Source organism: Trachymyrmex cornetzi, unplaced genomic scaffold, assembly GCF_001594075.2.
Source record: "Trachymyrmex cornetzi isolate Tcor2-1 unplaced genomic scaffold, Tcor1.1 scaffold299, whole genome shotgun sequence".
NCBI lineage: Eukaryota > Metazoa > Arthropoda > Insecta > Hymenoptera > Formicidae > Trachymyrmex > Trachymyrmex cornetzi.
In genome coordinates this window covers 313,755-326,131 of record NW_017297680.1, presented here as the reverse complement: position 1 = coordinate 326,131, position 12,377 = coordinate 313,755, and the positions used below count along the sequence as shown (strand labels likewise).

At 30.9% G+C, this 12,377-nt stretch overlaps 1 protein-coding gene across 1 annotated transcript in view; it reads left to right on the top strand.

The window, feature by feature from the left end:
* LOC108762354 (uncharacterized) overlaps nucleotides 1–12,377 on the top strand; it is a 28,396-nt gene that overhangs the window by 7,815 nt on the left and 8,204 nt on the right. Inside the window, exons 6-17 of the mRNA XM_018509312.1 lie at nucleotides 872–1,162; nucleotides 1,578–1,905; nucleotides 4,502–4,732; nucleotides 5,828–5,941; nucleotides 6,699–6,854; nucleotides 7,994–8,037; nucleotides 8,997–9,018; nucleotides 9,437–9,714; nucleotides 10,134–10,485; nucleotides 10,873–11,103; nucleotides 11,191–11,316; nucleotides 11,873–12,026. Coding sequence (XP_018364814.1) covers nucleotides 872–1,162; nucleotides 1,578–1,905; nucleotides 4,502–4,732; nucleotides 5,828–5,941; nucleotides 6,699–6,854; nucleotides 7,994–8,037; nucleotides 8,997–9,018; nucleotides 9,437–9,714; nucleotides 10,134–10,485; nucleotides 10,873–11,103; nucleotides 11,191–11,316; nucleotides 11,873–12,026 — 2,327 coding nt within the window. The remainder of the gene's footprint in view (nucleotides 1–871; nucleotides 1,163–1,577; nucleotides 1,906–4,501; nucleotides 4,733–5,827; nucleotides 5,942–6,698; nucleotides 6,855–7,993; nucleotides 8,038–8,996; nucleotides 9,019–9,436; nucleotides 9,715–10,133; nucleotides 10,486–10,872; nucleotides 11,104–11,190; nucleotides 11,317–11,872; nucleotides 12,027–12,377) is intronic.

Here is a 12,377-nt window from a genome sequence, read left to right as displayed (position 1 = left end):
TATATATATATATATATATATATACGTATACTGTATCATTTTAAATCATTAAGTATTACGTGAATCTTATTTTTTTACATTTTACTCATTTGTCGTCTTTATACATATTTTACTTATCTCTTATTTATAAACTTTGAGAACGAGACGTAAGATATATGTATGTTATAAATGTTCCCGTCATTTAAAAATATGTAAAATAATATTTATCTTGTGTTTACATCGTACAAAGTTCTATTGAAATACTTATCCAAATTCCCTCGTCCTGGGTGAATGTGGATTAATGTACAGCACATAATATATAAGTTTATGTATAGTAGAGTATTATTGGCAACTTTAGATTCCCGATCCGAGATCACTTTAATTTAAATTGTACACATTCGAATTGAAATGACGTATGAAATTGGTTTATTTTTTGCATATTGCATTTTCTTATGCACGTCCACCGATCAGTCGCGAAAATTCAGCACCATGTTTGAGAACTTATGTTCGCTACTTTATTCAGAAACTTCTTTTGACGATGGTCACTCTGGCGATTTTTGCTCTTGTACTAGCGTGTTGTAACTTTTTCCCTATTTCCTTGCATTTTTAAAGTAAATCATCCGCAATAATGGCGACAGATGGTTTTCCTATTCGGGAAACGACAAAATAGCAGTCTCGTCGATTCTTCGCCTGTCAAGACCTGCAATCATCGTTCGATCGTAGTAACTTTTTTCTGCATTACTAAGCATATGACGAAAAGACACGTTTAGCATATGCGATTGGTCGGTGGTAGTTAAGGTTACCGATCTTCTTGTTAATATCTTGAAACTTATTCTTCGAGTACGTATAGTGATCACACGGAAGTCTCAATAAAAATTTATACCATTTGATTTGTCAACGGAGAGATAAAAATACGTGGAATGTTTTGCGCGATGATACCGACTAGCACTGTCAGTCGATCGGTCGAAATTGGCCTTCGTCTTACTGGAATATGGCCGAATGCTTCGGTTTTTTTTAAACTACTTTGGACATTGGTGATGGGAATAGGGTTGATCTTCCAGTATCATTACCTTCTGACACATTTCAGCACCAAGGAGTTACCGAATCTGATAGACGGTTTAAGTACTACTTTGCCACATAGTCTTCTTTTCTTCAAACTGATCGTCCTGTGGGTCAATCATCGGTACGTCCAACAAAATATAATAATTTTACGAAATATTATATTTTAATGTCAGAATTTAATTCAGATTAAGAATTAATTAAGACAGATTAAAAAAATTAATGTTAAGTGCAAAATGTATTGATTGCCGAGCAAGATTATTTCAAAGTGCTTTATAATTAATTATTGTTTAATTTTGGTTCGCCCGAGAAGATTTTATGCTACAAACATAATGTTATGTTTTTCTGCGTATTGATAATACAGAGCAAAAATTCGAATGCATTTGACAGTTATAAACTTATGCTTTTGACGAAAAGAATTAGCTCGGTAATCGATTTTGTGACTCTTTTCGTCATTGCAAACTGGCGGAAGCGCATTTTTAGCGATATGTCATGAATCTAGATCGGTATTGTGACAGTTGCGAAGTGTTAAATTGCAGAATATTCAAAAATATCCTGACAGCGATGTCCAACGATTGGCACAAATATTCCAACATGTACGCCATGATTGACAAGGCGGTCCTCGCACATCGCTGCTCAAAATTGATCATCAGTGTTTACTCGATAGCAGTATTGCTTTACAGTACCGCTTCTATCAATCTTAACAAGCAGAGTGATGACGATTGCCGAGAGTTATTAATAAAGATGGAATTGCCTTTTGGATTCTGCGAATCGCCGATTTATGAAATCGTAATGTTCGTGCAATTTGTTCGCCTAATGGCGGTCGCCTCCGCCATAGGTATGCTCGACGCATTATTGGTTACGTTGGTGAGCTACGATCGACACTTACAATTATTTTTCTTGCGATTTAATAATATAATATATTTTTCTATAATTTTTGTAATACATGAGTAATTCTCAATGATAAAAAAATTATTTTATTAATGAGAATTTCATTATTAATAATTAATAAGAATTAATTCTTATCTCCGTTAAAAAAATAAAAGCGCATTATCATATAAAAGAATATCTCTCTCGGAGGATGTGACATGTACAGGATGTCTGGTTTGTTCTGACAGAGTTCGTGGACATGTAGAGCTGACTAAACTGCAACGGAAAGTCCTCTACCATTTTACAATTTTCGCAATAGTTAACAAGATATTAATTGCTAAAAATTGCTGAAAATTAGTCTTCAATAATTTTTTATTCAAATATTATCAACTTTACAGAAAAACTGCAAGAGACGAAAATTGTTTACTTTCTTCTTATAGAGCTCTAAGAATTTTTTAAGAATTTTTTAAGAATTTTTTAATACCGTATTTTTTCATGTTGGTAAAAATAAGAAAATGCAGTACTAAAAAGTTGATAAAAAATTCTGAAAAAATTCGTAGAATTCTACGAGAAGAAAATAAATAATTTTTATCTCTTACAGTTTTTCTGTAAAGGTGATAGTATTTGAGTAAAAAATTATTAAAGATCAATTTTCGGCAATTTTTAACAATTGATATCTTGTTAACTGTTGCGGAAATTGCAAAATGATAGAGGTCTTTCCGTCTCAGTTTACTCCGCTCTACATGTCCACTAACTCTGTCAGAACAATTATTAGACATCCTGTACATGTATGATACAGTTTCTAAGGCAACTATTTTGAAAATTACTTTCGTTTTTTCCAATTGACGTTCTTTAATGAGAAAAAAGTTTAAAAAGATAATTAATTTTAAAGATAAAAAAAAGATTATTTTATAAATATAATAAAAATTACCAATAATTAAATAAATCAAATATTTAATGAATAAAAAACACAATATTCGGTCAAGGTAGTTCTTTATGCCTAATAATATTTTTTATGAATTGATACAATTTCCACTTCAAGCAAACTATATGCACCGATTATTTGTCGGTCTCAAAACATAGTCCTAAACTAAAACTGGAGTAATAATACAAATTAAGTTGACAAGCAATTTAATTATCTTGTCAATTAAATTGTTATATGAATTCATAAGAAATATTACTAGACATGAAGAAACGCTTTGATCGAATATAGCGTTTTTTACTTATGTATGTTCCATTTCATCGGTCGATTTTCACTTAAAATGTTTTAATGTAAAATTAACAAAATATTAATTAAACCAAATAAACAAGTTATAAGGCAAGGAATTTTTAACTCATCGAAAGTTCATAAAGAAATCGAATTGTATTCGTTATTTAAATCATCATTTATGCGCGACACACGAATGTAAGGAAAGCACTGCACTGGGGAAAAAAAAAATTAAAACAAGTATATACAAGAAACAAAAAAAAAAGAAATTAAACCGAATGGTATGACACGAAATGCAGGCGCAAGTGGTAACACATATGTCACACATGAGACGTTCCGAACTGACAGATTCTCGATCCGCAGTAGCGATGATCGATGGCCGCAGCCCGCAGGGCTCAACCTTATCCCCTCTTTTCTATAAGTCTATCAGGTTCGCGTCTCTGTATTGTCCTGCAATTCATTCGCGTTTTCGATCTACGATCTATGCGCATGCGTAGCGTCGGCCCTTCATGTTGGGTTCCGCGCTTAGATGGGGTGGTTTCTTTTCGGGGTTGTTCCCTTAGAGCAATATCGTAAAGTTGCTCTATGTTTCTGCTCGTATCACGAGTTGGGTTAGATCTTTCGACGACGTTTGATGCTTTGTCGCGAGCTGGCTGGTATATCCACTTATTTCGAAGACATTTTAGTATGTACCTAAAACAAATTTAAAATAGTCAATATAATAAATATATTATAGGACCGTACGTGATAACACAAACTATAGAAATCAAAGCCTTAAACGGTTTAGCTGGATCCTAATGCTTGTATGATTCTTGAAAAATCATTTCGGCTTGTGTTTCTGGGGACTACACACGTAGTATATAAATTCACATAAGAATCATACGAGCATTAAAATCCAGCTAGACTATTTAAGGCTTTGATTTCTATAGTTTGTGTTAAAATAGTCAACTTGATTATTTGTTCCTTTATAATTCCTTTTTAGATCGCGTATATATACTATACATTTTACATATGTATTTACATATTACATATATCGCTATTTGCGAAACATTTTATCAAGTGTGTATATTGCGCTTCATCTAATAAAATTTTTTTTTTATTTCATTTGTCGATAAATTCATATACAATATTAAAGATGTAATAAATGCATTAGTAAATATATATGTATATTACACATAAATATTATTTGATGTAATGATAAATACATACATGTTCTATATTAAAAAATATAATATTTTATGTTTGCATTTATCGATACATTAAATAATGTGTATGTACTATTTAAATTATATTAAAGATAAAAGATTGTTTATATAATACTTGTTGATAGTTGAAGTACTTTTGTTTACCAGTCATGTAATTAAATAAATAATTAACAATATACAGATGCTGCACGTTGGTGGACAAATAGACCTTATGCAACAGGAAGTGGAAGAGATTTTTGTCAAAGATAACAAACGTGATTTATCCATTACCATTGTGAGATCTTTAATCAATAAGCATCATAAGATTATCGATTTCTCGGAGAGTATCGAGAGTCTTTTTTCTCACATTGCTTTGATGCAATTTTTCTCGAATACTTTGATCATATGTTGCATCGGATTTCTTATAGTAACTGTAAGTATCCGAGATCTGTAAGTGTTTGTTAAATTTTTGTTTTTTAAGCGTCGTACATATTTGAAATTTCCCCAATGCACTTAATTAATGCACTTTACAAAATGTGCGAAGATATTGTCTTTAAAGATGATATCTATTGGTATACTTGTACTCGAACGTTGAACGTGAGATCTTATACATTTTTAATTGGAAAAGAATAACGTAAACTTTTAATTTTACTTCTATACGTAATTATATATATGTCATATGTATTACACCATATTCAGGGAATGAAGTAACCACTTGTAATACCGTTATTTTCTTTATTGTTATTCTGTTATAATAATGATTTAACAATGATAATGTTTCTTTATGATTGTAACGATAACATCAAATTTGGAGAGTCACTCGATCATTCCTTGTAACAAATTGGAAAAGTTACTCGTTACTAAAAAATTAACTCAGCGTTCGTAACTCGTTTCTTTTTAGTCATCACTTCTAATTTTCGAAAAAAGTAATTTATAACGAGTAATGTTACTCGTTATTCGTTACAAATTACTTTTTTTAGTAAATAAACGTGTAATGATGCAAGTTACTTTCAAAGTGAGTGACTTTCTCAATCTTAGCACAATCTCAGCGTTTAGTTAGTTATCATTATAGTCATAAAAAATTGCAACGTCATTATCAAATTGTTATTATAAAAAGTAACGAAAGAAATAACCGCGAATAACTTTTCTATTCCCTTTACATATTTTTATTTCGAGTATATTTCATGATATTCAAAATAACAGTGGTCTCAGATTCACGTGTGCGCTGAAACCGCATTGTAGACATGAAACTCCACTATTCTGTACACAAACAGAAAGGAAGTAAAAAGATTGTTGTGTGAACGCATTCGCATGACTTCGAGCTCTTTTAAGAGTCATCCTTTCCATTTATTATAATGTTTTAAGACTAACCGGATATCTTCGATTTCTTTTATCCTTACATAAAGCCTTTTGCGACTCTCACGAGTTGTATGGTGGAAAATGACTGCTTTCTACTCCCATGTCTGAGGTCTTATAGATTCTTATAGAACTTATTGAACTTTCTTCCCGATCTTTTCTTGATTTGCAGTCGTTGGGCACAGGTGAAGGCGTTCGGATGTTAGTAAAAACCTTGTTTTTTTACATCGCTATTACTCTAGAGGCATTTATCTTCTGTTTTGTTGGTGAATATCTGAGTAATAAGGTAAGTACTGAAATTATTTATTAGTTTTTCGCTGTTCCACGTAAATCTGTTAATATTAAAAAGATCATTAGTGCTGCTGATAAAAAGATTGGATTGATATGAATCCCAGCTAACATCAATTATTCATAGAAAGTTCAATTTGTATTCCTAATGCATAAATATTCCGGACAATAAAAAAATTGTCGCAGAATGTGCAAATGTCGATGAAACATTTAGAATATTGTATGAATACCCTTCATATATATCACGGAAATCACTCGCAAGCGAGCATTACACATCTCCGCCGACAGAGGGCCGCGGCGGAGATGCATTAACTCTAAAAGTAAGAATTAAAAGAAAAGGGAAAGAATATAAAGACCGTATTTTGCCTGTAAAGTGAGCTTCAAAATTGGGTGAAAGTATATGAAATGTGTTTTTAACAATTTTGTTTAAGTTTTATTCAGCGATTAAGGAACTTGGGATTTCTGGTAAAATTATAATTTTGTGGGATATATATGGAACATTCTCCGAATATGTAACGATGTATGAATATTTAGCGATTATTTAAATTATCTTAAATGTTGCTTTTACATTTGGTAAATGTTTCGGAATATTCCGGAATAGTCTTGGAATATTTATATTTTGGGACTTTATCAACATTTTTTAAATATTTAGCGTTAGTTGGACGAGAAATTGCTAATGTGAAAATGGACCACCGAGTATGTGCCGATAATGTCATTGTTTCTTTACATGCATTTGACTTTCATTCGCATTTTAGAGTAAAGGAATTGGCGATGCTGTATATGGATCTGTTTGGTACAATCTCAAGCCTCGTGATAGCCGTATTTTACTATTTGTGATCATGAGATCGCAAAGACGACTGACGATTACTGCGGGGAAATTTATGGATTTATCGCTAGAAGGATTCGCAAATGTAAGATTTCAATAATGGAGTTGTGGATTTTTTATAGCTATGCATAAATTAATAATAGACATTTGTGTTACAATATATGTTAAGTATCTATATTATGTTGTTTTTATTATGATAGGAGTGCTAAGAATTATTGTATATCATGTGTGATATTCGATTTGTCTTGTAAGGCACTATTTATGAAAAATCAAAATTAAAGAAAATTATAATTAATAATATATTACGAGAAAGCAATTTTGAGTAGCTCACACTTATTTCACATTATATGTAAAATAATAAGTAAATATATTATATTTTTTATTTAACATTTTATATTTTTTATATTTATTATATTTATTATATTTTTTATATTTTTTATATATTTTATATATTTTTTATATTATATTTTCTTATATTTTTTATTTATATTATTCATATCGTTTTTTCAATAATGTTTTGTTTCCCTGTTGAAAAAACTGAGTAGGGACCCACATAAGAAATCCATATGGCAATCCGTATGAGATTTTATTTGACTTCCTATAGGGATTTGGGCCAGAAATTTAAGAGCTATGTGGATTCCTATAAGAGATCATGTGGTTTTCTATGTCAAAATCCATTGAAATGGATTAGACTTAAGCTGACACTAGTTCAATATTCGAAAAAAAAATTATTTATACTTGTAAGACTTACATATTTTATTATTCCTAAGAGGTTTGTAGTAATTTTTTTTTACCTGAAATAAATTATTTAAATTAGTCTTGAAAAATGCACCTTAGTAAGATTTGATCCTGGGACCTCTTGATTATGAGTCTCCTTCGTTACGTGCTACACCAGTTCTCCAATTAATAAGTCACTTATTGTCTGTTTAAGTTATAAGCAATGCACGCAACTATACAGGATCCTAAAATTCGTGATTTAAAATATAGAAAGAAAGTTTTCTTAAAATTAAATAAAAAAGTTATAAAGTATGTATATGCATATGTGAATATTAGACAGATTACGATACACCCTGTAGATTTCCATATGGATTTTGAATATCTTATATAAATTTCTATGCTTCCCATGAGAACCCACCTGGAAATATTCAACAGGATTATAATACTTTGTTTTTAATCTATATATACGGTAAACTGATTTATATTGCGTATTATTTAATTTTTCAGAGTTTGAAAGCCTCCGCATCGTATATATCTGTTTTATACGCAATGTATTAATATTAATGCTGAAGAAATTGTATATACTTATTGTTAGAACTACGTATATACACTGTTAGAAGGTATTGTTTATTTCTTTTTATAAATTAATTGTATCAATGTAATAGTAGAAATTGTAGATATTGTGTATATAGTACACAAATGATAATAACTTTATCATAATATTTTAGTTAATCCTGTGATACTTAAAGTGAAAAAACTTTATTTAATATAATTTTATTATGATTTAAAACATTATATTCTAGCATTGATCGTCGTTTTCTCGTTAAATAAAGGATCTAAAAGAAGTATATCGATAGAACTGTACAGAAAAATAAAGCAGAAGATACAAGAACATATAAAAATATTTGAAAATTTTAATGTGCTATAAGAATTAAGAAAAATAATTCATGTGTAATACCAGATTTGTTATTAAAACAAATTTATTATTAAATTTATCACAGAGAAAAGATTTTATTTATACTACTTGATTTATTATTAAGATAAATAATTTCGAATTTATCAAAAAAATTCCTTAAAATAAAAATAAAAAAATTGGAAACCTCGCATATATGATACTACTGTTCTTCCATGAAAAATTGTCACTAATTACTGCACATTTGGAAGCACTTACGCGTATATGATTTTTTCGTAGAAAAGAGCGATTTTTTAATATGTTTTAGCGTTTCTTCATAGAACTATTATTCTAGATCTGTGCTTGCTCCCGCGGAGGTAGAGGAAAATCGTTTCTTATATTATTCAAGCTCGCAATTTGTTCTATCGGCGATATTTTTTACGACAAAAAAAAATTTATTAAAAGAAAAATAAAAAGTTTGGAAACCTCATATATGATACTATTGTTCTTCCATGAAAAATCGTCGCTAATTACTGCACATTTGGAAGCACTTACGCGTATATGATCTGCGTTTTCTCTAACATATTTTAACATTTCTTCAAAGAACTATTATTCTAGATCCATGGTTGTTCCCGCGAAGGTAGAGGAAAATCGTTTCTTACATTATTCAGGTTAGCAATTTGTTCTACCGGCAATATTTTTTACAGAATAAGACAATCGTATATTGTAAGCGTCGTAATTATCGCTCGATCGTTGCAATTTTATATAATTCCCTCTCTATGTTCAGTATAAGCAGTTATAACATTCTTATTCTCAATTAGTTACAATTGATCGGTGATTATTTCTACGTCTGGCGACCCTTGCGTAATCAACTTGCCGTTCTAGAGTCGTTTTAGATCTGTACTCACTCCGATATTTAATCCGTGGCTATACGTTAGTAGTATCGACGAATATTCTAAGTTACATTTTGGATATTGTTGTTATTGAATTCTTGGCCAAATTTTATATAATAATAAATATAAATTGATGAACGGATATTGGTATATTTTGGTGTAAAGGACGTATCAAGACGCGATAAAATGACGGCTATAAGCACTGTTGCTCTTTCAGTGCAAATCGGTCTTCGATTTGTCGGGATTTGGCCTAATGCGTCGTATGCGCTGTTTTTTCGGGGTGTTTGGATATTGACCACTGGTATAGTACAGACTTTTCAGTACTGGTGGATTATTATTCACTTAGGAACCGACGACATGTCACATCTGATGGACGGTTTGAGTGTCACTATGGAATACAGCGTGATGTTCCTGAAACTGATTATTTTATGGTTGAATAGTCGGTAAGAGAACATCTTTTACGTCGAGGATAAAAACTGAGTTTATTTGTACAAATTAATCTTGAAAGTCACGATTCTTATAGCAATATTTCTATAAAATAGAGATTAATGTCCTCTATCTACGATAAAAACCTCAATTTTCAAAATTTGTAAGAAAGAAGATGCAGTAGATTTATTCAATATTTTCTTACAATTGTCTTTAGTTTAACCAGTTAATTTATATGGCCATATAAGTATGTATTGTACTATTTTATCGTAATAATTGTCAACGTACAATCGATTTTACATGAAGCTATATTTACACGAAAAATTATTTTTATCTACTGTCTTTCTGGAACTCATCCTCTTCTTGTTCTTATTATATTCTCATCTTACAAGTGTGAATCGTTTAGTCAATTCTCGAATAGAATAAACTGCCGCAGTATATTTTACGACATCCTAGCTGCGATGGCTGCAGATTGGAGGGAAGTCGCTATCAGTGGAGTGCATACCATGAGGAACAAGGCAAATCTGTCGCGGCACTTCTCCAACGTGATCATCGGACTTCATTCGGCCGCAGCATTTTCCTACGGTATTGGCGTGCTCGTGTCCCATAGTAATGATTATGACACTGATGGAGTCGAGATGCCTGCTCGTGAGTTTACGCTTAAGCTACAGCTCCCGTTTGAGAGTGACGAGTCACCTCGATACGAGCTCGTTATGTGTTTTGAGTTTCTTCATCAATTGGCATCTTCTGCCACGACTGGCGTACTGAATTCTCTAATCGTCACATTAGTGAGTGCAATCTGTAAAAAAGAGTTTTTCTTAATATCTTAATATATTAAAAATATCATTAAGCTGCACCTACTTAACCAGGCAATATTATGTGATAAATGTTTTTGTATTTTTAACGACATATTTAGAAAGTTTTTTTCTACAACATTAAAAAGAGCAGAAAAAATATCAGCATCCTATAATCCAATGTTATGTATATAATTAAAGGAAAAAAATTTGATGTTTTTTGTCAGCATGTAAAATTTTATTACTAGCGAATTACCTAGAGTTGAACATATTAATTTCATAATCTGTCACTTTTTCTATTTAATAATTGCGCAATTAATTGTTATCTCTAATGGTGTGGAACATTTTTTCTATGATTTTATAGAAAGTGCATTTTTGTAGATCCTTCATGCGAGCGGTCAGATAGAAATTTTGTGTGATGCATTAAGAGACATTTCTCCCAACAAAAACAACCAACGTTTTATTATTTCCATCATGAAGGAATTGATCGGCAAGCATCAGAAGATTATTGTCTTTTCGGATCAAATCGAAAAAATTTTCTGTTACATAGCGCTAATCCAATTCTTGTCAAGCTCCATAGTAATTTGTTGCTTAGGTTTTATGATTGTAACAGTAAGCACATAATTGATTGCCAAAACTGAAGAGAATCAGCGTCTTAGAATGGTAACAATTTATATTGTAGTTCGATTTATGTTGCAGTCAATAAGTACGCAAGACTCGGATACGATTGATAGCTCGTCATTAATGAAAGCTATTGTGTTTTACATGGCTGCTACGGTAGAAGCGTTCATCTTCTGCTTTTGTGGAGAGTATCTCAGTGCCAAGGTCGGAATGCACAAGCGAGATCCTTATATTTGATTTGCATTGACATTAATTTACGTAATTCGGTTACACGTGTCTGGCGATTTTAAATAATGTTACACTGCATTTTCATCATGGAACAATTTAAAACAAAACACATTTTTAAACAAAGAAAAAAGATAAAATCTTCTTTTCCCCTCCAATGTGAATGTGTTGCAATGCATCCGTACTAATTATATATGTCATATTCAAACTAAAAAAGTGCTTGTTATGTTAAATAATCCCAAACACAGACATAAATGTTATGTTTAAATATACACCATTTTACATCTATGTTATGCAACATTCATATTTATTATTTTATTATTTATATTTACTATATTTACTGGGATTAAAAAATTTTAATACTTCCGTAATTATTTAAATAGAACGCATTCTGTTAATAATTTAATTTTTTTATAACTTCTATAGTACAGTCGAAATGTGTCTAAACTTTCTCTTTGTATACTGCATAGATGAAGTTTTATCGATTTAGTCATTTATCTCACTGATAACGCATTTTTGCGACATTTTTCTTCAGAGCAAAATGATTAGCGATGCGGCGTATGAATCAATCTGGTACGACTTCAAACCAAACGAGTGCAAGCTCATCCTGTTTATAATATTGAGATCACAAAGAAGGCTTACCATCACGGCTGGAAAGATCATGGACTTGTCACTAGAGGGATTCACGAGTGTAAGATTTCAACGCTGAACTTTCTGTTAATAAAATTCTCGTCTTGATGTGGAACAACACTGTCATCATTCCAAAAGAAATCGTGATATACTTTTTAATTACTAAGTAATTTTCTAGTAGACAATGTTTTCAAGACAATGTTTTAACTGATAGGGAAGGGATCCAAGTGTTCTTCTCTGATTTTTATTGAGCTTTTAATATGTTATTTTATAAACAAAAAATAAGAAACATATATTGTTTAAACTCTATCGCATTTTTAAGAGATGAAACACCTTTCAGAAAAAAATTAATTTTCTTTTCTTAGAGAGAGAGAGAGAGAGAGAGAGAGAGAGAGAGAGAGAGAGAGAGA